Consider the following 25,760-nt stretch of genomic DNA (forward strand, 5'->3'; position numbering starts at 1 on the left):
TCACTCCTCCGCAATCCCATCTTCTTCCCTTGGAGGATTGGAAGACTCGGTTATGTATCAGTCTGCAACAAATGATGTGTGTGCTGGAGCGAAAGAGCACATTTTGCAGGCTGAATTGAGTCCCAATAATTGAGGTGGTGGTGTACAGCCCCCACCATGGCTATTTGCCCTGATTGCCTGGGAATCGAATCCAGCACTCCTGTTGCAGGGTGCAACTCTCTCATTTGGAATTGCTGGGGAGCTTGTTCTGCAACTCGGCAACATGTCTCTCTCACAATAATTCCAGTGATGAAGAAGAATTTGGCAACTCTTGTTTAAGATAACTCGATTTTGTCTTCATGGCTATGCTTGATTCCATGTTGTTCGAATTGAATGCGACATCAGCTAATCCGTACCTGTCGGATCAGGCAACAGAGCGAAGCATCTCACTCCCCTGTTTGCAGAAGCATGCATGAGGTATCTTTCGAGAGCTGGAGAAGAAGAAGCTGGTTTGTTGGTGTCATGTGCAATAAAGGAGGCATCGCCGAGTGCATGAGCCAACGCCCAGCACAGTGATCCTCTTCGAGGCCAAGGAAGCATGTCTCGGTACGAGCAGGCCACACCGCATGCTGTGTGTGGCCTCGCCAACATTCTCACCTTTAAATGCCATGGTACCACTCGCGTACATTGAATTCCAGCTCGGTGTTCCGCTTTCCTCATCCATGACATCTCGTGATCTGAAGCGATCCAATGCGATGGGCCAGGGAGGTGGCAGCACTATGTGTACTGGTTTGGGACCTCGGCACTTCACACCCTGTCTTGTTCATGATCCAGCTGTCGAATATGGTGGGCAAAGATCGATCTTTCTTGTTGGATTTGAATTGTCGAGGCTAGAAGATCTCAGCTTCCATGATTTCACTTCCGGAGCTTCTACCTGCTGGGCATGCACAGGACAAAACCCTGTTCTCGTAGTAGGACCCGTAGACTCGAGGTCGAGGGTGGAGAAATGGACTTGGGTGGGTTGATCGGCGTTGATGATGGATTGGTGACCAGTGCGTCTTCTTTCCACGGTGGTGATGTGCTCTCTTCTTTCCACGGGAGGCATGATTGGAGCTGTCTCAAGATGGCAAAAACTGAAGCTTCCTCTCTCTTGCCTGATGGAGAGCAACCGCTCGACTTCTCTGCATCAAAGCCGGAGTCTTTGCTGCTCACAAGTGATGGTAGAGTGCCGACTTCCTCTTACACTGGACATGCAGGTAAAATAAAGAACATGATCACTTGCTTTCGGGTTGCTTTCATTCAGTGTAACAGCAGGCAACTCGTCAAATGTGTTTGATGTCTCGTCTTCCTTCTCAAACCCTTCTTTCCTGTTGCAGGCTTGCATTTTGGTAGATTGGGTGTCAACTCTCAAGGCAGCTTCACTCCCTCTCAGTTGATGGAGCTCGAGAACCAGACCCTGATCTACAATTACATTGATGCAAATGCCAGAATACCAAGCAATCCATTTAGCCCAATTGGATTCTCTGCCTTCTCAACTGGATCTCTTAGAGCCTCTGCATGTAGTAAGAGAGCATGGCGAATGGAAGATTGCTGTTGTATACATTTCTCTTCTTCTTCTACTGGAGTTCACTTCTGTCGGTACCTGAAACCTTTGTTCTTGCTTGTCTACTGTGGCAGCTGAACTTATGGGATCATTCCATGGGGGAACATGTGGGAACGCCGATTCAGAGCCCGGAAGATGCCGTCGGACCGACGGCAAGAAATGGCGGTGCACGAGAAACGCAGTTGGTGACCAGAAGTACTGCGAGCGGCATCTGAATCGGGGCCGCCATCGTTCAAGAAAGCCGGTGGAAGGACCCTGCGGTCGAGCCACGCGCCCGACGCCTTTCATCTCCTCTTCGCAGGCTGGTCTCGGCAGTCGATCATGCGACGGCTTGGCAATGGCTCGGCAGCAGATGAGCAACCTGCAGCCACAGCTCAATCGGTAGAAAACCAGGAAATCTTGTTCTGAGTTCAGTAGAATTCCGAGCTAATGGTCTATTTTGCTCTGCAGGATTAAACTAAGCGAAGAGAAGGCAAGCACTCGTTCTAAGGTCTCGGAAGAACTCTGCAAGCTAACCTTGCTCAGCTCATTCCCATGTCCAAAACTCTCCTTTCATGAAGATTTTGGATTCGTTTCCACTTGTTCCTCCTCTCTTCCCCCGAGCAGCTCCCGGATAGACAACAAGAGGAATGTCCTCCCACCTTTTGAACTGGATGAGCAACAGCTCCAACCTCGACAATTCACCTGGTATGGGAGAGGAGACATGCAGTTCGACAGCGACGAGCTCTCTGCCCCCATGCCAATGATTTCCGACTTCTTGTCCTGCTCTTCCTCTCCACATGAATCGAGTGTCATTTGGGAAGGCTCTGCCGGTGGGCCGCTTGCAGAGGCTTTGAAGAACACTGGCAAGGCTCCAGATCATGCTAAGCAATCATCCTTGGATCTCAGTGTGTGGCCGCACTACAAGTAGCCCAGAGCACAAGACCAGTCACAGCACTTGTTGTTGCTCTTTGACCAAATGAATCTACAGGTTGATTCCCAGTGAGCGGAGAGAGTTCAGATGGATCATCTTGTTTGTTTTCCTGATTTGTTACCTGTTCTTGCCTTGTTTTTGCTGGCATTTCTGATATGTCTGAGAATTGCAATATATGTATGTGTGTGTGTGTGTTCTTGCTAAATCTGGGAGATTCATAGGTAGGTAAGAAACTCAAATCCTCATTCAAGCTTTGTTCTTTGGCTAATGTGTCTACTCATCCACTGTTTCGTGAAATCAAAACCAAAAGAACTCAGAATAAGCAAAAGCTCCCCTCCCTCCTTTCTTTGTTTCTTCCTCGCCTCACATTTGTTGAGCTGGGGATGATCCAATTTCTTGGATTCCCGGTGGTCCAAACTATGAAATGAGCAAATTACTCTCTGTCATTCGATGTTGATGCTCCTTATTTATTTAGAGCACAGCCGTCCACAAGGAGACGCGAAAATTAAGTGTACTGATGCTATCATTGTAAGGCAATCCCCGGAAGCAATCTTCCTGTTGGCACTAGCAAAGGCTTAATGGTGACCGTTTCTGAATCCTTGGAGGTTCTTCCAGGTTAAACACCCGTGATGAGACTAAAAGCCAGCCGAGAAGTTGTGAGGTGGCGAGCTCGATCAACCTTATCAAACGAGGGTGGGGGGGTAAGTCGAGTGAAGACGATGGACCTGTTGAGCTCCCCGTGGCTCAACGGAGGCGACACGGCCATCCCGTTTGTGTGAGTGCATTCTCGTCTTGGCTGAGGTCGTCGTGCACCCCTGCAATCAATACGCACATGGTTTGATGGAACGGTGGACCATGACACGTCCAAATAACTCTGTTCCACCTACCGGCCATGGCAGGACCAGCGAGTTCAACCGGAAGATCTCATGCCTCTTCCATCAACCAGCAGCTTAATCTTGAGCTGATGACTTTGCTCACTCCTTTATGTCGACGGAGGTTACATCAAATCATTCCCTAATGCTATGGATCAGATAAAACAACCTTAATTCGTTGCGCTGGACTAGTACAGATCATTGCTGTGGCATTGAACATTAGGAATCATTAATACAGAGAGGACAACCAGCTGGATTAAGACTTTGTCTTTTCCTGTGGCATTATTTGGAGGTTTCTCGAGCTGTTTGCCAGAAAAAGATAGTAGTGATTAGAATAATGATGTGGGGAAGTAAGGTTGACAGTGTGATAATCATTAGAATCAACATCTCTGCAATGTACAGTGACAATCTAGAATGCCAACAAGTGTTTCTTCCCTGATCTCTTCGAAGATGAGGTGCTCAATCTGAGTCCCAACCTCTGTCATCTCATGCTGATGATGATTCCACTCTCTCCCCGACTTGGAGAAATCAGAGTCGATCAATCGGGATAGGTTAGCCAAAGCAGCTCCGTGGTTGTCGTACGATAGCACCTCCTCGTCTCTGTTCTTTCCTCTCTTCTCCGGACCTGAGCATTCATGAGGAGTCGAAAGTCTTCCTTCCACCTCCCTCAGGCAGTCTAACACAAAGTGGTGGGGTTCATACAAGTGCTTCTTTGTGTTGGCTCTCTTAGGATCATGGCACCTGCCGTAGAGGAGCTCCTCCACGGCAGCCCAATTATGAGCTGAGATCGATGATACCTCTTCCTCGACTGCAGAAGAACGTAAGGAAGAAGGTGATTAACAAGGAAAACAAAAGAAATATACGTTGTTGTCCAGTGGACAACCTTCATCAGAGTGCAGTTCGAGCACCGACACAGGGCTCAGCTGGGTGGAGGAGCTCGGAGCCCTGCACTGATCCTCCCTGTCCACTTCAGTGCCACCAGAACATGATAGCCTGTGGAACTCCACAACGTTGGATTTGCCTTTCATCTCGAAGAGCGTTCCAAAGATGCTCCATCTTCCACTGCCAACGACTGCACCGTCCCAACTCCAAGCCTTCCTGACGACCTTGTTGTAGACAACCTTATCCAGCAGGAGCCTAAGAATCCCACCTCTCTTCCTCTTGAAGCCATTGGTGCCAAACCTCCTTAGCCTTCTGCAAGCACTCCCTGGCCAGCACATGAATGCAGCAGCATCATTGGCTCTGGTCGCTCTATCCGAGTACCCATGCTCCAAAAGATAGACATCCAGAAGAAAAGGCTCTTGCTGCTCTTCCAGCAGCTCAAATAGCCTCCGGCCATGATGCATTGGCTTAGGAATGGAAGACATTCTGCTCCAGACTTGGATAAGATAGGGAGGAATGGCCTAGATATCAAAAGTGCGATAGATGGAGAGAGATATAGAGAGAGAGAAGGAACAGATACCAGCTTGCAGTTACGTATGTGACCCTGGAGTCCGGCAAAACCTGGAGGGACTCACAAGCCTTGCAGAACCTGGGACTAATCATCGGATAATGAGCAATGAACTCCCAACATTCTGCAATGAGCTCTGGAACAAAACATCATTCCCTATATCGAAATCCAGCTTACAGGCAGTGATTGGAAGGGTACTGATGTGATGAAACACAGAATTGACCAGATATGCTCGAAATCTGGCCAAAAGAGAGTTTTGGCAAGTATCTACTTGTCCCCACTTGGTTGTTGGGTAGTAGGAGCAACCATGTGTACATGGCAAGAGAGAGTCGCAGTAGAAAAGATTGAATCGTGGTCAGGTGGTGGCGGTGGTGGCTTGGCTACTACAGTGGAAATGGTACAATGCTTGTCTTGGTCATGGGAGAATTCTTCACTGTTTCAAAACCATCTTCTTCCTCACAATCTGTCTCTACCTTTCGGCCTCATAGTCCGAGAGCCTCTTCCTTGAGCTGTTGCATTCTTCAAGGGCCTGTGGCCATGTGCGGTCCACGTGATAGAAAGCAACATGCTTTGAGCGAGCTGGTAACTTGGGCACATCAAAAGATGAGGAAAGGCTAAAACAAGTACCCCATCGGGGTGAATCATGAGCCAACTGATGGATCATCTCCTGAATCTGTGATCCCCCGAGCCAGTTTCTCGAAGTCAAGACACGGATCAAGATGTGTGTGTGACAGCAGCAGTTCATGTGATGGATCTTTGCATCTAGTCACTTGGATTTCCCCCTCAAGAATTCACCATGTTTGACTAAAGCCCTTACAGATGCTGCTGTTCTTGGGACTAGCATGCGGGTTGTCTTTTTCTCTTCTTGATCACAGCATTCAATGGCTAATCTACGGGAAGCAAGGACTAAACATGTGGATCTTTCTTGGTTACCACATACACAAGAATCATTAATTTGGATCTGTTGACCGAAAAAAAAAAGTCATGGCAGCATCTTTCACATCCAAGTTCTTATCATAACCATGCGTGTACATCTCCCATGCATTCCCTGCAGCAGTGATCAGAAGATGAAAGAACATCTTTGCTGTTGCCATGGATTATGTATGACAGTGGACTTGGGGAAATAAAAAGGAGGAAGAGTTGTGGGAAAATAGGACCAACACAAAAAGGGTAAAAAAGCAGTGAGCCATCTTGTTGGTGTTGCCGAAGAACACAAGCAGATCTCCTTCGGATCCCATGTCCTGCTGGTTCTCAATGCTAAAATGTACAGTCTTCTTTTGCTTTGTGTTCCAGACTTGCTGAGGATGAAAAAGCTTTAAAAAGGTGAAACCTTTCCTCTGACACAACTCGAGCAACTTCTGACTTGTATCATCCGTGATAAGCCCTGAACCTGATTGCGAAGATCATCTTGAGATTCTGTAACCTTCGATCTCTCTCTGGCAATGCTGTAAACACATTCTTGATTAATGAATTATTAGAAGAAAAAAAAAAGGCAGATGTAGACGGTCACGCTTCTTGTCATAGTGCCAGCATTTACTATCAGGAAGCAATTGCATCCAGAGGAGAAACTACTTCTGATTTTTTTTTTACTTTCACATATTAGTTTGGTGGTGTTTGATATCGTAGCAGATAAGGATCATGATAGGGTCAGACCTCCAGGCTAACACGATGCAATACCTCGTACCCAAATAAAGCAATCACACGACCTTCGCATCGTTTGATGCCATACAAGTCAGCATCGAACACCACGGAGCCGTTCTGGAAAACTCGAGACGATATCGCATGGCACTGACTCGTATGGGTCGATCGTCGCTCGTGCGCAAGATACGAGCCATCCTGCTTGATGTTGTACCAGTCGACGCTAAATACCATGGAGTCGTTCCGTAAAAACTCAAGATGGCCTCACACGGTGCCAACCTGAACGAGTCAATTGGTGCTCGTTGACCATCTCGACCTCGTCCTATGTGCAAGAGCCCAGCAACAAAGAAGCATATCACTCATCAAGAGAAAAAATCACACTCGGGAGGCGAGGCTCGAACCCGACCTAATGCTCGCTTCCACCACCCGAGCATCCGCATGGGCAAACTTGCACATTTAGGATTAGACCGAACCATGCTGACTGTAATACTCCTAATTAGTCCCATATCGAATGTGGGCAAAGATTAAGATTGATTTATAAGGTCTGATGAGTGTACTACTATCAACTTCAGCTTAAGCATTTTGGTCAATGGTTTAAACCAAACGAAATGTATAGACCAGTTAGCCCATCAGGCTCGAGTCATGATATTTGGTATCAGAGCCGACCTAACATTTGGGTATGGTGAGGGGGCTCAAGTCATGATATTTGATATCAAAGCCGACCTAGCATTTGGGTATACGGGTAACCCTTTTATTTGACATACCAAATGCCACAACTTGAGCCTGATGGGCTAACTGGCCTATCAACTTCGTTTGGCCCCTTATAAGCCAATCTAGCCTATCAACTTCGTTTGGTCCCTTATAAGCCAACTTTACTCGTGGGGAGCCAATCTAGCCTATCAACTTCGTTTGGTCCCTTATAAGCCAACTTTACTCGTGGGGTGACTAACACCTCGATCACGACGTAAAAGTTCACCAATACTTGTTTTGTAAAAAAAAAAAAAAAAAAAAAAAATTGAGATCTATCTCTGTCATACCTTGCTTTGCATAAATCCTATAATTCATGTGATTGATTATTATTTTTAATATATAAATAAAATTAAAAAAAATGTACGGATTGATGAAAACCATCAAGACGGAGCTTGATCAAGACGCAAATGATAGATGAGCCGAACATGAGTCGATGAACTACCAAGACCGAGTGTGAGCCAATGCAACCGATCGATTACGACAAACTGAGTTGGATTAAGCAAGTTTTGGAACACGTTTAGCTAATTTATATCATTAATTGCACGATTAAGTGTTAATGGAGAGGAACTGAGCATGCAAACACCGTCGGTCTTACCGTGAGCCAACTTTAACTACACCATCATCAAAGCTTGACGTGTTCTTGTGCCGTCGAAAGTGAACGTAGCTTTCACGTCCAACGGAGACGGACATGCAATGAATCAGGGCATGTAAAGTTGGCACGCTTCTCATCTTTCGACGTGGCAATTGCGATGCGCGATCGTATTCCATTAAATATTGACTGATGGTTGACGTAATCCTCGAATGCAACCTCAGCAATCAGGAGCTCCGATCAATCGTTCATCGATCTCGCGGCAAAGAACACACTACACAACATGATATCACGTCCCCTAAATGTGATGTGACTACTTGTTGGTGATTTAGAGAAGTGGATCGACGGATTCACCTAAACTTGTATTGATGAGACCTTCAAGCTTTCTTTAATTCGACCCAAGAAAACACGCGGCGCTGTGAGAAACCAGTTCGTGGTGGTAGTAGTAGTGGTAGTCGCGGAGGTCGGCGAGACGCCGGGAGAGGACGGAGGCCTCGGCGAGGAGACGGTGGTTGTCCAGGCGGACGAGGAGGCGGCGGTGGGCGAGGCCGACGAGCCGGTTCGCGAGGTCGCGGTTCTCGGACCGGAGCGTGCTCGCCCGGGCGCAGAGCTCCTCGAGGTGGCGCTGCCTTCGCATGCGGCAGCGGCGTGCGGACTCGCGGTTGGAGATCATGCGGTGGAGCCGTCGCCGCTCCTCCGGGGAGACGGCCGTGCGGGTGTCCGGTTCGGGCGCCTCCGCCGGCTTGTTGGCCCACGACGGCCCGAAGTCGTCGGGCGCGAAGCCGTGGTCGAGGAGGGACAGCATCGTGATTTCCGTAAAGAGCGAGGGCTGATAACGAGGGAGGAGAAAAGGGAAGGACGGAGGAGGCGTTGGGGAGGTATGTAACGGCGGATGAGGGCGGTCGAGTGGCGGGCCCCACGGGTTCGGCAGATGGATCGTGATCGTCGGTGGTTGAGTGCAGGTAGCGGGCGTGCGACTTCGAGTCAGGGTGCACCAACGAGCCGCGTCGACGGGAGATCTCGCGGACCATGCGCGTCAAGATTCGCGTCCGGTTGCAAGAAGGGCTCAGATGTACGCATGGCGCCGCCGGTCGTGTGTCGCGTTGCTATTGCTTGCTAACTCGATAAATACCACATCTTCCGAGCATTGTAATTTTGCAAGTATAATTGATATTTATATGTTCTTAAAGAAAAATAAAAATTACATGTTATATATTTGCACGTAAAAATCTCTTTCCTGTTCTTCCTATCCCTTTCATGATACGTCTAAAGTTGAATTAACTCACAGAAAAAAGGCAGATAGATGATACTTGAGCAAGGTGGTCTTCTGATGAATGATATAATATTAATAGGGGTTACAAAAGAACATCATATAACACACAGAAAGATTCCACGATCGCACGAGATCGATGTGAAAGATGCATGCGAAGCAGACTGAATCCATTTGCTTTAGACATTTTATTGTGTGTTAAACCTTTGGACATCAGATTTCAATGGGTTAGGAAGATCTTGCTTTCAGCAGCTTCTTTTGTCCTCTTTAAGTCTCAGCTGCTAGTAGGTAGGCCAACCATAGCCTAGCGGTGATGAAGATGAATAAGAGAAGCTAATGCTGGAGGAGTAGAGGAAGGAGACAGGAAAGAAGAATGCATAGTGCGAGCACGATGGATCAGTATTTCCACCGTCTTTAATGCGTACACTGTACAATATTGATCGGTGCAGTCGGTACGTGTTCGACTATCTTTTCGGCTGAATGCTTGCTTGATGTATGAAGCATAAAGCTATCGGCATGCTTGGAGTTGCCGAAGATAGCATTTAGGAAAAAAATGAGTGAGAATAATTGGTTCTTTCTCTCACCAAAATATATGTATCAGCTGAAAACAAAGGTTGGTGAACTGTCACATTCAAGTTTCTTGTTGGAAACTGGAAAGCTTGTGAAGAATGTCATCAGAGGACAATGTGAATCAAGGTGGAGACGAGGCATTTGACGGCCATCTGGCGATGAGCATGAAAAGGAGTAATACCTAATTTCTTCTCACTACTTGAAGCTGTGTCCAATGATACTGAAATCTGCGGCTAATTATTTGCAACTTGCATGAGAGAGAGATAGAGAGACATCAGATTATGAAACAAATCAGGAGGATATTCTACGACTATCTATACAATCTCTTCCAAATCAATGTCTATAAAGTTAGAAGATCAATCAAATCCAACAAAAGATGATTATTCACAGTGAAGTACAGTGTCTACTAAAGATTCTTTTCATATGCATTCTTGAGACCTTTAACAAATTATATTCAAGATTCTTGTCTTTGTTATCCCCACTCACACATAAATCAAACAACATGCAATTCAACCTCCCCATGGATTTCTTTTTCATGGATTTTGTGTACCACATGCCTATTCACATACCTTTTAATTTGTATATTAAAAAGGAATAAATATTAACTGTCCTGAGTGTTCAAAATAGACATTCCTAATATTAAATCCAATTTATCAAAATTTACCATCAGTAAGCCCAAAACTATAGGATATTCAAGAATCTGTAATATATGCCATTCAAATCCAAAGTACCATAGCAACTACCAAGGAATGTCATACTTAAGGATGCTCACACTCAAAAAGCACAAAACACTGCTTCATTAATGGAGCAGGGACACAAGTAGGAAGGAGCATATCCAGAAAAAATCACAAGTTGCACAGTTCCCCATCTGCTTCTTTAACTGATCACTTCTTTATCCATGCAATTGATTACTTGATCTCTTGCAATAATATAGTTCTTGACATCTCAGACCTTTGGAGTCTGCAACCTCATGAAGCCATCTTCTTCAGTGGGCAGCCAGTGGGGGGCTCATGTCAGCTGCTCATATGTGCTGCTTAATGATGCATGTGAACCCAGATGTTGCATAGAGTTGAGACTCCTCTCCATGATGATCCCTGAACAGCCTGTGTTTGGGCTGCTCTTGAGGCCCTGTTTGCTCAGCAATAGTGATCAGATTTCTATTCTTGGATGTCACTTAGAAGATTTACACAGGCCAGCAAGAACTTTACATGATTTTGAGTAAATGAATCTGGATTCAAATTCTGTTGTTTTTGATTTATCATGAATTACATGGGCTTTAAATTAATCATATTGATAGTGAAAATAATAAGTAGATCACTCTATCCTCTCCTCCCTCTTCAGCCACCCACATGTAATACATATATCACTGAACTACCTGGTGGAACTTTCATGCATACAAGGCATTTTTTCTGCTGATATTGGCCAATGTATAATATAATACAAATTCAACTATCAAGAAATCCAACAGGAAAAAAAAAATAAAGCAATTGATGCATGAATGGCAAGCTGATCCAAAAAAGAAATTTTGTAATATTTGTGCTGCAGGGAGTAAGGACAGACACACAAATCTTTCCCGAGGAAGACAGATGTTACTCTTGATCGGGATGGATAATCAATACACATTCAAGTAGAGGTAATGATGCATGGATAGCAAAGGTTGCAATATTTATGCTGGTAGGAGTTGGGACGGATGCATGAATCTCTTCTGAAGAAGATAGATCAGAAATCTGAAACTGGATGGATAGGAAAAGGTGTGCATTTATGAGAACGAAGATGAAGAGTGTGGGCTCCTTTATGTCGATGGAGGTCCCTGTGGCGTGACGGTGGGGATGTGGGAGTGGAGTACAACGGGATGCGGCAGCCTGGAATGAGTTGAGGAAGGGTACTTACTGTGTTACCTCCTACTGGAACTCTAAGAAAGGATTGAAAGGATACGTGGGAAAGAGGTTTGATGGCAGGGCTGTGGATCCTCAGTTGCAACTCACAACGAGTGTGCGAAAGGAGTGGATAGTTGCAGAGTGGCGGACAAATTGGCCGCATATTCTCCCCCTTTGACGATGAGTAAAGCTACTTTCCAGAGGGGGGTCAAATCACACAGGAGGAAGCACCATGACTGAGATAGCACGAAATTTATTGATGATGAACGTGGATTTATGTCACGTCAGCAAGACGGCAGACTACAGTTTTTGACTAACAGGTCTTGTTTCTTGGGTCATGGAGATGGAATGGACGGTCTTTGATCGATGTCTTGAGAGGTTGTGAATCTAAAAGGTTGAGCTGTCTTCCTCCGAACACGCGTTGAGCGCCACAGTCTTTATTGCATTGCCTGCCCGCCACCTCCTCAACAATCTGCCTTTATTTCTCTCTCTCTCCTTCCACTATAAACGATCGCTTTCTTCCTGATGTGGGAGACGGTGGACACCCGCCTCCTCCTTCCAAACTCACTAGCTAAAAACAGAACTGAGAGAGCAGCAGAAGAATCAAACCAGAGAGAGAGAGAGAGAGAGAGAGAGAGAGAGAGAGCAGATCATGGAGAGGACTGGCCACGTTTTAGTATTCCTCCTCCTCCTCGCAGCCGCCTCCACCTCTACGGCTGCACGCGACCTGGAAGCGGAGCTGGCCAAGGGCAAGGGGAAGGGCCAGGGCGGAGGCGGCGGTGGATCCGGCATCCCGGGGTTCGGGGCCGACCCGGGTGGGTACTTCGGCCCGGGCAGCGGGTTCAACATGCCCGGCTTCGGCGGCGGGTGGGGCGCCGGATACGGCGGCCCCACGGGCGGGTACTCGCGCGGCGGCGTGGTGCGGCCCTCGGTCGTGTGCTCCGAGAAAGGGCCCTGCTACAAGAAGCGGCTAACCTGCCCGGCCAAGTGCTTCTCCTCCTTCAGCCACTCTGGCAAGGGCTACGGTGCCGGCGGCGGCGGTGGTGGGTGCACCATCGACTGCAAGAAGCGGTGCGTTGCCTACTGCTGAGTGCCGCGCCTCCCCTTAACGTGTCCTGCGCCCTCTCTACGGTAGTCCGTATGTATGAGTAGGTGTCCTTTGTTATACTTTGTATTATTACGTATTTCTAGTTATATATATATATATATATATATATATATATTTACGAGATGGATGAATAAAGAGGGCTTTTATTATGAGTAATCTTTATTGTCGTATTAGGTTTATTGGGATAATATAATATGGCCAGTGTTCTTAGCTGGTAAGCATTGCCATTACTTGTGAATGTCTTCCATTGACTTTGATTGCTTCATCAAAAGGAGGATAGGAATGCGATCCGTGTTCCCGATGAGCAGCGGTACATGGATTTTGGCCATCGTGTTCGTGATTCGTGAAGCACTTGATGGACGCCTTTGAGATCCGTCCCAACTCCCTTGGATACATAATTGTAATTAACAGAGCTTTTTGCCCTTAGTTGGAATTCAACCCTCTGATCAACCACTTAGAGTCAACTAACTCTCGATTATTATTCTTATCCTATTCCTTTAATCTCTCTCTCTCTCTCTCTCTCTCTCTCTCTCTATATATATATATATATATATATATATATATGACAACTCGCTCTCCTCCAGCCTCTCTTCTTGCCTACATTGAATCATCGTGATGAGCAAGCGAGGTGGCACGTCCAGGCGGTTCGGCCGGTGCATGAAGGCGCCGGTCCGAGCGCTATGCCGCGCCCGCGACCTATACGTACGCAGCATGAACAGCTGCGCCGGGCGCATGGAGTACGGGCCGCCGCTCGGGTGCCCGCACTTCGAGGATCTGCCGAGGAGCTACGGCCTGCAGTCTGCCGGCGATGAGGATCTGAGGGAGCTCATACGCGCGGCGTCGCGGAGCCTCGGGACGCTACCAACGCCGGCAGTGCCACGGAGCCAGAGCGTGGCGGTCGGGAGGATCGACGAGGACAAGCCCTGCGACTTTGGGGAGGTGGCGGTGGGGGCGGACTTGTTGCTGCCGAGGAGCCGGAGCCACGATCCCGGTGCCAAGAGGAAGGCAAGGTTGTTCGTTTGACAGAATCGCCGAGTGTTTGTAGAAATGACACTCCCCTTGCGCATGGGAAGTAATAAATAAGATTATGATTGTATTAAGCTGGCAACTGATCTAAATTGATGCATTGCTTGATCGATTCATCGTCAACAAATCTTATTGCAGAGCTGTCTACTCCAATGATCTCTCTCCTTTCTCCGTGATGCAGAATTTACAGAAACATTGTCAAGCCAATAGGTTAAACTAACAAAGATTCATACCACAGGCAAGTTATTATACACATTAACAAAATATTGACTCTGAAATTAACTATTCATATTATCAAAAAATCTAATATATGGTTAGAGACAGAGAGAGAGAGAGAGAGAGAGAGATTCATTAAAGTTTGAACAGTAGATACATCATGGAAACATCTTACTATAATTGATGAGGAAAAGGAAGGAAAAATAGTAAATCATCTTTACATTTTTGGCTCCAATGTGATGTGATCACGTTCATAGCCTTTAAGAACAAAGTGATGGATATGTTGGATGGAGCCAAGCTGGTTTTTGAGAATTACAACAGAAGAAAAAACAATTCAATGTTGGTATGACAATCTGAATTTATTCGAAATTTCTAACACACACAAACATGTACACATATACACTTGTGCCCGTCCTAAATAACTGGAAAATCGACAAAATATTCTAGAGCTTCTCGTCCTTGGGAATGTCCTTCTTTAGAACCTGAGAGTCCAACTCTTTCGGTGCCTTTCGCTCCACAGATCTACAAAACAAATAAGAAATTCAACAGATTTAGCCATGAAAACTGATACGAACAGTAAGCAACACATTATTCCGGGGCAATGCCAACAGATTTTACAGCAGAAAAAGTCTTGAATTGTAGAGCAGACATGCATAGCAAACATGAAAAGGACGTTCTACGATGCTTAGTTTTCTAGACCTTGTGTGTCTCAGAATCTTCAGAAGATATTTACTGAAACTAACCCTCCAACAAGGTTGCAGCTAATCGTGTCATCACAGATGCAAGGATTTTTCGCCTGCAATAGTGAAGCAAAATGTCGCGCTTCAAATTTATGTACACACGCAAATATCAGGAGAAACAAACCATGATTTCTCCCAACTATGCTTGCCGGCATTAGCAAGTTCTAGAAAATTATCCATAACATCACCAAATTCACAACACAGCCTTAGATTACAGTAAAAGAACCTACTAGGTGTTGTGAGCAGCTCTAGGATGAAGTAAAATACATTGATAATGTAAAATGACGCTGCCGCTATCACACATTGCAGCAACCTGCATGCCATTGAGGCACCAAAAGCTAAACCTGAATAGTCTTCAACTAGCAAATAAATATTCAGACCATATTAACAGTATAAATGAACTATAAATACCTAAATTGACACTATCAACTATTAACTTATAAACACCAGGCGGAAGAATTCACAGCACAAACAAGTTTTCATTACAATCTATAATAGCTTATATTAATGACACCAGTAAGCTAGGCAGTTTTACACTCGTTACCACCCTTGAACTTGTTTGATGAACTAGCTTTCTCCATTTACTAAAAATGCCTTTTATAGGCTGGGATTGATTCATATTTTGGTATTACTGTCCAAGGTTGTTAATTTCGTACCGTACCAGCATATCGAGCCTTGCTCAATACAATACGTACCAACGTACTGAGCAGAGAATACGAAGCAACTTAAGGTTTTTGTACCTGATTGTGGACGCGGAGGATAAGAACTCCCCCCACCGATGGGCAAAGTGCCTTGGGCTAACTGGTGCATGCATGAGGGGGAGTGGCAGAGGAGAAAGGATTCCAGAAAGGGAAAGTTCTCGTGGCCCACCAACGCGACCTTCATGGACGAGCTCCGTTCTGGCCGGATGGAAGGCTTCGGGACCTTAACCGAGTCGGAGGGCAACACCTGTCGCGGCTCCTCTGTCGTTGATCGGGAACACGGGTTCGGATGCAAGTGGTACTCCAATAGCGACTATCACGAGGGCGGCTAGTGGTGCAACCTACAGGAGGGATACAACTGGTACATGTGGCAGAGCGAGAACCAGTACGATACCGAGTGGCGTAACGACGTAATATCCGACCATGGGGCGCTCATCTGGGCTAATGCCAACTGCTACAACGGCCACTGGGAGAATGTCGTGTCGAAGGGGAGCGGCGGGTTCGCTTGGCTGGACGACAATTGCTATGTAACACTCGATATAGGTCGATGTACAGCCTTGTATCGCCCGATATGAGGCCAAAAACTAGAAACCGCTTGGTAGCAAGCAGTCCACATGCCGATCTACTGACGGACCGGTACGTACTGTCCGATACAGTACGAAATTAAAAACCCTATTACTGTCAAATTAATGCAGAATCCACCCAGGTCCTGTGCAAATAGTTGGTAGGACAAGGTATAGATCAGATATGCATAAACTCACTTGGCAAAGTGACTTCTTGAAATTACATAGAATTGACCAGCTGAGTACTCCTTACCTGGTTTATACATTTTCGGACATTTAGACAAAAAACCTTAACCCCTTATGTCCAAATCTCGTACATTCCCATTCCAAAAACTTGTAGATAATAGGCTTTTAAATATACGGTGCATATTTGAGAACAAATACCCAGGACAAAGGTACATTGTCAATACCAGCACCATTCCCTTTAACCTTAAAAAAAAATTAGAAACTACAAACAATGTTAAACCTGACAAGGTGTGAATTATGTTCCGCGACCAGTATCAGTCAGTTTAAATGTTCGGAAGACACAAAGGTGGCTGTAAACCATTCTACTTCCTATTTGCATTACAATGGAACGACATTCTTCAATTGAGTTGTACTAAGGCAAAAAAAAAGGGGGAAATTTGTATCCATTTTTGTTGTGTTGTTTTCCATCTTCATCTAGCACTTCAAAATATCAATCATTTGTAAAGCATGAACAATGGCAGATAACATGGAGTAATGACACTACTCCAATTAGCTTCACTAGATTTTGTGCCAACATCCCAAATCGTCTTCCATCAGTTGTGCAATTTTGCCATAGAATCTATCTCATGTCTATGATAGCTTTTTGTTGAGTGTTTTCCATCTTCACCTAGCAATTCGAAATATCACTCATTCATAAAGCATGAACAATGGCAGATAACATGGTGTAATGATTCTTTTAGCTCCAATTAGCTTCACTGAACTTGTTGACGATCTAGGAAACAAGATAAGGATCTTATCAAATGTTTTGCGCCGACATCCCAAAGTATCTTCCATCAGTGGGGCAATTTTGCCGTAGAATCTGTCTCATGTCTATCTAAATTTAACTTTGGTCACGCAATACGCGTATTCGATCAATATCACAAGTAGTTGCTGCTGAAAGATATCAGTAAACGTAAATAGCAGCACAAAAAATCCATCGATTATTAGGCTATAACATAAAACCAACTCCATCTATTGCAGATTCTAAGCACAAAGAAGGCGCAACATAGAGATAAAGGTGCGGTCTTTGAACCAATTGATTGCAATAATTATTATGTGCATCAAATTCAAATTTTGTTTCGGTGGAAATCGAGAAAGAACGAAGCTTTTTTTCTTGGAGTGCGTACTTGGAAGCGGAGCCGGATTCTTCTTCGAGCCAGTGGCGAATGTGGCGGAGGTTGCGGCGGAAGACGGTGGCGGACTGCTTGACGTCGCCCCGGAAGAGGATGATGGCGGCGCCTACGCCCACCACCGTCACGATGAAGTTGGTCAGCGCCATCTCCAACCCGAGACCCTAATTCGAGTCCTAACTCAAAACCCTAGTACCTCTCGAGCAAGCTTTCCGCCTTGCGGGAAGGCCTCTACTTTGGACCGAAGGCCCATGGACTGGGCTCCGGCTTTGCGAGTGTACCTGCTCTGCGCTGATGCAGGGAGGCGCCATAGGCCCTCTGATCCGTCGACTCTCGTGAGTGTGCCTGCTCTCTACCTAAAAGCTCATCCAGCATTCAATTCCTTGTCTAAGACGTCTTGGAAACCTCGCCTTCGTCGCATCTCCTTCACAAAAATCCAACCATTTAGTGCCTACCAACGTCTTTACAAAACCTACTCTGTTCTTGGATTCGATGGTGGTGAGATCGAGGCTGTCGCCATATTTACGATGCTTTGGCCGCGAGTCTTCCGCTTTCTCTCTGCAAGTGCCCTTTTTGCACACTCGGGAGACGCGACATCAATCAATCTCCTCTTTTTCTTTCTGCCTTCTCTCCCTTTCTCTCGGTAGCAGCGACACAAAGATGCGCTTTTGTTGCTGGTCAACGCATTTTTCTACAAGCATGTCTAATTCGTCCCTAATCTTCCTTTCTTTTTCTTGGACAAGATGATCCAATAAAGAGACCAAAAGCTACAGAATCCCATGCAAGACTTTGATGCACGAGCATCCCTTCGGATCTCAATCTTAAAAGCTTTGAGCTAGAAAGATTTGTTGCTCGTGCATGTGGTTTTGGTGCTAAACAAGTTCTATTGGCTGCATCATTACATCAAACTTCAACGCCTTCGTAGTTGGATTACTCCCAACCTTGTAATTGTCTTCACGAATCACATTGTTCATCTCAATGTGTACTGTAGGAATTACGGATCGAAACATGTTCTATGTTAATCCAGATTCAACTAGTGATTATAGAACAAGCAACCCATCTAAACTTTCAATGCGTGTTTGTGTTAATCTGTTACAGCAACAGCAACAATCCAAACCAACATAAAATAAGCAGGAGAGCAAATCTTTCTCTTCTATTCTTGGGGTCTACTCTGGCTTGCATAGAAAAGGTGAGGGTCTTGCCTTATTTCTCTTCTTGCCCACTCCCATGGGACTCATGAAAAGGTGAAGCTTTTCCCCACTACTAAGAGGAAAAAGGTGGGTGTAGGTGCTGACCACTTTGCCTTGCCCCCACACACTGCCTCTTGAATTGGTGCCAGTAAAAGCCAAGACCTATCCCACACCATTTGCAGCAAAAAGCTGATTCTTTGACAACCATTAAGCTGTCTGGCACAGAAGACAACCTTGGTATCTTAAGCTTCTTTTGAGATAACTGGTCCACAACAGGAGGAAAACCCTAATAGAACCAGTCTCATTTGAGGTAACCAGTGCCACTTTATCCCTCACTTTCGTCCCTTTTGAGGCTTGCTTACCTTTAGTTTCTCACCTTTAAATTGCTCTTTACATTCACTGGTCAAAATACTCGTCTTTATTTTTGCTGAGAAACCTTGCTTAAGGCCATGTCTGTCTTGGGTCTAATCCACTTGTATCAAGTAGACCTTTGTGGCACTGGCTGTCAGCTCATGCCAAAGAGGATTTAGTTTATCTTCATATTCAATTAATGCACAAATTTTGAGTTGTATCTTGAGACATGCTAAGTGCTCTAATTTCTGGTCAAGCAAATATCATTCACAAGATGATATGTAAAGAACCTCTGGCTCATTTGTGAAGAATATAATGAACCAATCAATATGATTAGAATAATAGGTCAATAGATGAGTTTATGAGAAATAGTATGATAATCTTTGGATGGCCACCAACAGTTGTTGTGTCAGGATTCAGCAAAGAAAAATGTGGGATGAACTTTGACATTTATTGTGCTTGTATGACTTTCAAGAAAAGGTCCACCATTTATCATCTTAGGCCTCAGAAAGGACACCAAAAAGGGTGAGCAATTCTAGAGTGTCTCATATGTCAATGTCCCTGGGGTCCTTGATAAACTCATGGGCACTTGGACTCTTCCTGTCTGGGCTTAAACCTTCCTATTTGGTTGTTTTATTGTTTGGATTGTGTTGCATGGTGGAGAAACTGTGATGCTTGGTAGGAGCTGGAGATTCTGAAGACCCATTGGTCTCTCTGGCTTGAGGTGAGTAGTTTCTTTCTCTGAACACTTAATTGTTATTTAAGCCCTTTGCTTCTTTACAATCACTCCAATTGTCTTGTGAGATCAAACCTCTCTTTGTATAACCCCAGTGACAAAAAGTCCTACTCATGTTTCAGCTGTTTCTAACAATCTATGCTCATGGAATTTGAGGGAGAGCATGGCATCCATATGCAGTATGTGAAATGCCAAAACCATTTGTTGGAGAAGATGCAGTCCAACAAGACATCCTCCAGACACAAACATTCCAAGAGGTAGCTAATCATTCCAAAACTACTCTTGTATATATAGATCATTGGGAAAGTTGAAGTTATATTAGATCTGGGGAAATGTAGAAGTAGGTAGAGATACAACCAGCATTTTGAACAAGAAATTTGGCACTAATTTCTGGATCCATCATTGCTTATTGCTGCTGCTCTTTGATGTCAGTGATTTGGAGAAGGGAAACAATGACTCTTCGCTTAGATCAGTTCATCATGACAAGCCGGTAAAGCTCATCTTGTCTTATCCACTCCTCTCAGTTTCCAGGATCTCATAGCGATTATGTAGTTCTTAAATTACAGGGACACTTTGACCTTTCATGGATTTCTCCTGTTTCTAGTAGTTTTGTGCTCTACCTATCTTAGCCTTTATGTTGAAAGTTTGATGTCTTCTCATGACCCCTTTCTTTCTCAAGCGAACTGATGAAGCTTAAGTTAGACTTGTGCCGACCAGCTGACTGCTAATAGAAGATTTAAGATGAGTTTTATTGAACTTAAAGCAAGCACTCATCTGGTTTCCTCTGTGTTCAAGGTTATGGGAAATTCCATCGGTGACAGTCAGATCGAGGATAAGCCATCGCTTGGAGCTAAGGTCCAAAGCTCGTTAAAGCAAGAGGTACTGTTCCATTATTACGAATGCGGGCAAGTTGAGTTTTACTGATCAAGTAGCTCGATAGCTTTTATATAAGCTGGCACACAAGTTATGGTTTCATTTACTTTTGGCTACTGAAACCTGGTACAAATGAAAGAGAAAAGAAAAGAAGGAAATTGTATGAATTTACTCTAACAATCTGATGAAATCTGAACAACTAGCATCAGATGTTAAGCTACATACAGGCATTTGTTCTCTATCTAATTTTAGATTTCTGTTGGTTTATTTCTTGATGACCTTTTTCTGACCTTTACTGCACAAAAGAGGATACTTAATTAGTATTTGTGTCATTTGCTCATAAAAAAAGCTATCATGTCTGTGCTTCCTTCAGGTGCTTCAGAGGGTTAATCACAAAAATAGATTGAACAATGAAAATTAGGCAGAATTGCAAATACCAACACATAAGTTTGTTTGCCCATCAATATCCAATTAACCCTTATAGTACGATCTTATTCTTGATAGCAGGGATGTCCTATGTGTAGATGTATGTAACCTGAAAAAATAGCAGGAATATCCATCAATATCCAATTTTCTTGCTTGGTTCTTATCTAAACATGGGAGTCATATAAGAATTTAGGACATCTGAAGTACTATAAGGATCCTGAAAATTTAATTTACAATCAGTTCCATGGTATGACAGCAGTTTTCTTCAAAAATTATGGTAGAAGGGTCAAATAATATCCAGATATGTGTTTGAGTAAGTAATCCTACTTGTGTTAATATGCTGCAGATTCTGCAACTTGAAGCACGGCTACAGGATCAACTGATTACACGATGCTCTCTAGAAAAAGCATTGGGACATAGCTCTTCTACAGTTTGTTCTTCAAATGAAACTTCGACAATAATGGTATCGATTTCTCTGTCGCCCTGTCACTGCTGTTTTGTTCTGCCATTTTCTTTGTCTTGCACTTATTGTTACTTTTGTTGACATTATGATCTTTCTTTGCTGTTGAACGATAATGTAAGAACTTTTTTGGGTGAATGCTGCTTAAGGCTCTACAAATTTATCGGGTTGGTGCTGATTAATGCACTTCCATAGTTTTATTTCAACATTTTGTATGAGATCGCACAACATTGTGTTCTTTGCTTCTTATTCTAATGCAGACCCAGAGGCAGAAATCTCTACATTAATTTTTCTTGTCACATTACATGGTACACTCCATGTTCATCATGTTGACTCTTCTTCATACTTGTTTAGTGTTGGTCTAGGTTTGACCATAACCTAGTGAATCACTATTAAATATAAACTTAAGAAAGATTGACATTCATTCTCTGTCAATACTTGTGTGCTTAAGTTGAATTTTATGTGAATAAATGCTCTTGTGTATTTGATATGTTCCTTGCTGATATGGCTAAACCTACTTCTTGTGTCAGCCTACAAAGGAACTGATAAGGGAGATAGCTGTTTTAGAGTTGGAGGTTATGCATCTGGAGCAGTATCTGTTGTCACTTTATCGCAAAGCTTTTGACCAGCAGACATCTATCTTGAGTTCCCAATCAGAGTTGCTTCGTGAATCTGCAGAACTTAAAACCTCATCTAAGAGAGGGAACTCAAGAGTGCAATCTAGTCGGACATTGGTGCCTCAGAAATGGACTGCCAACTCAATGAATGAAGACTGTGAAGTCAAGTGTCAACATAAGCTACTTGGTCCTGGTGTTCACCGCAGCCATTCGTCTCTTTCATTCCGTGCGGTTTGTTCTGCTAGAATTTCACCTTCAGAAGAAACTCTAGCCAGAGCACTTCACTCATTCCATTCTCAACCTTTGTCTTTTCATGAGGCAAGTAGATTTCAACCTCTGAATAAAAGATTCTGACCACATTTTTTTGCAACTGAATGACAATATATTGCAATTTTGTATTTTTTTTGTCCTATGTTGTCACCAACCAGGAAGAACATAATGCTAATTCAGGCGAGATCAGCTTAGCAGAATATCTCGGGACTAGCACCACTGATCATGTTCCGGAGACTCCTAATAAACTTTCAGAAGAGATGGTCCGTTGCATGGGTGTTGTCTATTGCGAGCTTGCTGACCCTCCTTTGGTTTATCACGCTCTTTCGTCTTCTCCTGCTTCATCCTTCTCATCTATGAGTGCACTTTCTCCCCAACATCTGGGAGATATGTGGAGTCCTGGCTGCAGAAGAGAATGTACTCTAGATTCTCGGTTAATTAATCCTTTCCGAGTCGAAGGACTGAAAGAATTCAGTGGACCATACAATGCAATGGTGGAGGTGCCTCTTATTTGTAGAGACCATCGGAGACTGAAGGATGTTGAAGATATGCTACATAATTATAAGTGAGTTACATGATTTCACTGTACCAGTTTCTGTTGAATTTTGATAAACTTTCATCACTGAAAGAATAACAGATTCAGATTCAGATTCAAATTATGTTGTGATACTCTGTTTGATCTGCATTGTTTTCTTCATTAGAACTACGCTAAGCTTCTATACTTCATAGATTTTCTATGACTAGTCTTATTCTTGTATATCTGAGGCATAATGTAACCGAAATAACATGACAGGTTTATCCTTCGTCGATTGGAGACAGTGGATCCAAGGAAGTTGAAAAATGATGACAAGCTTGCCTTTTGGATAAATGTACATAATGCTATAATCATGCATGTAAGTATTTCTCTAGAGTATGACTTTCTCCAGTTCCTCTTTCCTAATGGAAGAATATATTTTGCACCTCACAAATGCTCTGTCATGCCCCTTCCCAGGCATACATAAAATATGGAATCCTTGAGGGTAACGTGAAAAGAACTTCTTTGCTCATCAAGGTACACACTAATGATTAAGAACAGAGAAATAAGCATCACCTTTTCGCTGAAATAACATTTGTTCTTGTTTATTCCAGGCTATGTGCAACATAGGTGGTCGTTCTATAAATGCAGCCATGATACAAGGCTATATTCTTGGGTACAGGACACACTGTAACGGGCAGGTACACCTCACATTTTTCTTTATATTTTCTACCTACTTTGGTCGAGAAGCATTTTAGGTATATGCTGTCACAAGCTCCAAACATTTCAATGTGACTTCAACAAAATCATGCACACTTCCATGAACCTAATGACAGGACTATTTTATCAGATCCACCATTTTGAACGTAGATTAATCATTTACGTATCTTTCTATTTACATGAATGTAAGTTGATGGTGAATAACACATGAAGATGAGTAGAAATTGTAGAAAGTTACAGCTATATTGACTAATTGGAAGAGGCAGGTGCTTTGTGCTTCGGTGATTGTTTGTACCGAACATTGTTAGCTGGAATCTTTATGTATGGTGTTAGAATTGGTGCTTTAGATTTGCACCGGTATGTACATAACACTGCTGATAATAAAATCTCAGTAATTAGTCATGTGATCAACCTGAACATAGCCCCTAGGAGAATACATCTGCTGATGAATGTCAACCAGGTTGCTTGTTAGAATTCCAAGTCATTGAATTATTTTTCTGTTTAGGACTTTGAATCATTATAGAGTTACGCTTATGGAGTGTCGCATTTTTCTTGTAGTGGCTTCGGACATTGCTTTATTCAAGGTTGAAGCAAAAGGCTCGAGATGAATGGCGAGCTTATGCAATTGAACAACCAGAGCCTCTTTTGCATTTTGCACTTTGTTCAGGAAGCCATTCTGATCCTGCGGTAAACTTTTTGACTGAATTTTATCTGCTACTGTGATCACTAATTACCATCTATCATGTTTGATGGATCAAAATGCAGATATCTAGTTATCCTTGCAATGGAGTACTAAGACCTGATATCACCTGCAGATACATGATTTGCTTAGAAATTACAGTGAATTATTTATTGAAACTGTTCAACCTGATAATTTATGTTCGACAAATTTACAATTTGATATCCTTTGCAAGCCTTGCTCTTTTTCCGACTTGATTTCAATGGCTCTATGAAATGACTGCACTCAGTTCAGTACAATGCTGATGTTTCATTTTGTTCCTCAGGTCCGAGTATATCATTCCGATAGAGTGTTCCTGCAGCTGGAATCAGCAAAGGAAGAGTACATTTGTGCGAGTGTCGGTATATGTGAAGAACAGAAGATCCTTCTACCAAAGGTCCTAGAATCATATGCCAAGGACACAAAACTAAGCTCACAGAGATTGGTGGACATGGTTCAGTGTTACCTTCCAGAGACTCTCAGGATGGCCATGCAGAGATGCCAACAAGTCAGATCCAAGAAGACCATCGAATGGGTACCTCACAACTTCAATTTTAGATATCTGCTATCAAGAGAATTAGTGTCTCAACAGATAAAATGAGAGTGAGGATGACTTGTATGAGTTTGATTGTTCCTTTTTCTTTCCCCATTTCCTTTCCTGTATAAAAATGTCAATGAATTGTATAACAAGATTGCGATGTATTTTATTACATGTGCATAATTCAATTGGGCTTGGTGAAGTTTTGATTGCAAGGAAATGGCTTTAACTGATTGATTGATGTCATTTTGGTTGAGAGATGTCTGCTTTCTGCATCTTCTCACCAGAAATATTTACCCTATTTATTTATTTCCAATTAAGAGTCTATCGAGTTATAATTTAAGCAAATTTTCTAAGACCGACCTCGAAATTTCTTATGCACATGCATTCGAACCATTGGTATCTTAACTTAATTGATCAAGCCAAGAGATCATTAAATATTCTTCTAGTTAATCAGTTATAAAAGATTCATTAGGTAACAATAATAAAGGTTACCGGCACTTTCTACTCGATTCCATCACTAACTTAAACATCGGAAAGATCACCTCGAGAATCTCACTCGATCTTGGTCGTAGGTTGACATTAGATTAGTCATTCGAAGCTCCCTCCATCGCATCTCAAATATCTTTTTATATAAATTGGGCTAATATAATAATCACTAACATCTATCCTACCACTTGTACTGGCCATCTTAACTTCATTTAGCATGAATTGTTGATTCGAAATATGTAAATGTAAATTAATAATAATATACTCATTAGATTCTTATCAATTAATCTTAATTTTTTTTTCTCTTGTTATATGTTCTATCTTTAATCTGAAATCAAATATAACACTGTCTGTTGGTAATACAAAATGATATGATATAAGTAATTATTCTATTTATTATTATTATTTGATTATTTTTAGGATTCTTAAATCTGATTGAGAGAGATGGACTAAATTCTAAAAAGAAGGGCTCTCCAAATAAAAGCCCATTATGTGGGTTTTTTTGTGGATTAATTGCCTAAATTTAATTTCTATTTTGAAAATATGCTAAAAATTCGAAATTTATTATAACAGGAGCTATAGAAATTGGGTGGTCGGATCCGATAATGGATATCAATGGATCCGACCCGTTAACACCC

At 43.4% G+C, this 25,760-nt stretch overlaps 7 protein-coding genes across 11 annotated transcripts; 4 read left to right on the top strand and 3 right to left on the bottom strand.

The window, feature by feature from the left end:
* Nucleotides 1-741: 741 nt before the first annotated feature.
* Nucleotides 742-2,745, top strand: LOC135636126 (growth-regulating factor 7-like). 3 transcript variants are annotated; one of them, XM_065147709.1, is made up of 4 exons: nucleotides 742-1,235; nucleotides 1,356-1,574; nucleotides 1,657-1,963; nucleotides 2,033-2,745. In XM_065147709.1, exons 1-4 carry the CDS (start codon nucleotides 923-925, stop codon nucleotides 2,490-2,492), a joined length of 1,299 nt encoding a protein of 432 aa, XP_065003781.1. In that variant the 5' UTR covers nucleotides 742-922; the 3' UTR covers nucleotides 2,493-2,745. The 3 variants fall into 3 exon arrangements, with proteins under 3 accessions (XP_065003781.1, XP_065003782.1, XP_065003783.1); XM_065147710.1 differs by having other exon boundaries at nucleotides 1,356-1,541; XM_065147711.1 differs by having other exon boundaries at nucleotides 1,356-1,538.
* A 66-nt stretch (nucleotides 2,746-2,811) lies between these two features.
* Nucleotides 2,812-5,344, bottom strand: LOC135636128 (uncharacterized). Of its 3 annotated transcripts, none has more exons than XM_065147714.1 (3): nucleotides 4,830-5,344; nucleotides 4,251-4,735; nucleotides 2,812-4,175 (listed from the first exon to the last, which is right to left on the bottom strand). In XM_065147714.1, exons 2-3 carry the CDS (start codon nucleotides 4,732-4,734, stop codon nucleotides 3,748-3,750), a joined length of 912 nt encoding a protein of 303 aa, XP_065003786.1. In that variant the 5' UTR covers nucleotide 4,735; nucleotides 4,830-5,344; the 3' UTR covers nucleotides 2,812-3,747. The 3 variants fall into 3 exon arrangements, with proteins under 3 accessions (XP_065003786.1, XP_065003785.1, XP_065003784.1); XM_065147713.1 differs by having other exon boundaries at nucleotides 4,251-4,745; nucleotides 4,830-5,343; XM_065147712.1 differs by having other exon boundaries at nucleotides 4,251-5,342.
* Nucleotides 5,345-8,182: 2,838 nt separating this feature from the next.
* Nucleotides 8,183-8,599, bottom strand: LOC135636495 (bZIP transcription factor 2-like). The gene has a single exon (XM_065148182.1). It carries the CDS (start codon nucleotides 8,597-8,599, stop codon nucleotides 8,183-8,185), a length of 417 nt encoding a protein of 138 aa, XP_065004254.1.
* Nucleotides 8,600-12,028: 3,429 nt separating this feature from the next.
* On the top strand, nucleotides 12,029-12,775 carry LOC135634910 (glycine-rich cell wall structural protein-like). The gene has a single exon (XM_065145644.1). The coding sequence runs from the start codon at nucleotides 12,164-12,166 to the stop codon at nucleotides 12,599-12,601; it is 438 nt and encodes a 145-aa protein (XP_065001716.1). The 5' UTR covers nucleotides 12,029-12,163; the 3' UTR covers nucleotides 12,602-12,775.
* A 459-nt stretch (nucleotides 12,776-13,234) lies between these two features.
* LOC135636496 (uncharacterized) lies at nucleotides 13,235-13,642 on the top strand. The gene has a single exon (XM_065148184.1). The coding sequence runs from the start codon at nucleotides 13,235-13,237 to the stop codon at nucleotides 13,640-13,642; it is 408 nt and encodes a 135-aa protein (XP_065004256.1).
* A 377-nt stretch (nucleotides 13,643-14,019) lies between these two features.
* On the bottom strand, nucleotides 14,020-17,449 carry LOC135634852 (uncharacterized). Its single transcript, XM_065145518.1, has 2 exons — nucleotides 17,218-17,449; nucleotides 14,020-14,383 (listed from the first exon to the last, which is right to left on the bottom strand). Exons 1-2 carry the CDS (start codon nucleotides 17,367-17,369, stop codon nucleotides 14,305-14,307), a joined length of 231 nt encoding a protein of 76 aa, XP_065001590.1. The 5' UTR covers nucleotides 17,370-17,449; the 3' UTR covers nucleotides 14,020-14,304.
* Nucleotides 17,450-17,599: 150 nt separating this feature from the next.
* LOC103982194 (uncharacterized) lies at nucleotides 17,600-24,835 on the top strand. Its single transcript, XM_065145517.1, has 12 exons — nucleotides 17,600-19,485; nucleotides 19,620-19,754; nucleotides 19,930-19,987; nucleotides 20,293-20,376; nucleotides 21,143-21,259; nucleotides 21,787-22,195; nucleotides 22,306-22,708; nucleotides 22,937-23,036; nucleotides 23,135-23,194; nucleotides 23,272-23,358; nucleotides 23,936-24,064; nucleotides 24,382-24,835. The coding sequence occupies exons 2-12, from the start codon at nucleotides 19,636-19,638 to the stop codon at nucleotides 24,694-24,696; spliced, it is 1,881 nt and encodes a 626-aa protein (XP_065001589.1). The 5' UTR covers nucleotides 17,600-19,485; nucleotides 19,620-19,635; the 3' UTR covers nucleotides 24,697-24,835.
* Nucleotides 24,836-25,760: the final 925 nt, after the last annotated feature.

Source organism: Musa acuminata, chromosome BXJ3-4 (assembly GCF_036884655.1).
Source record: "Musa acuminata AAA Group cultivar baxijiao chromosome BXJ3-4, Cavendish_Baxijiao_AAA, whole genome shotgun sequence".
Lineage (NCBI taxonomy): Eukaryota > Viridiplantae > Streptophyta > Magnoliopsida > Zingiberales > Musaceae > Musa > Musa acuminata.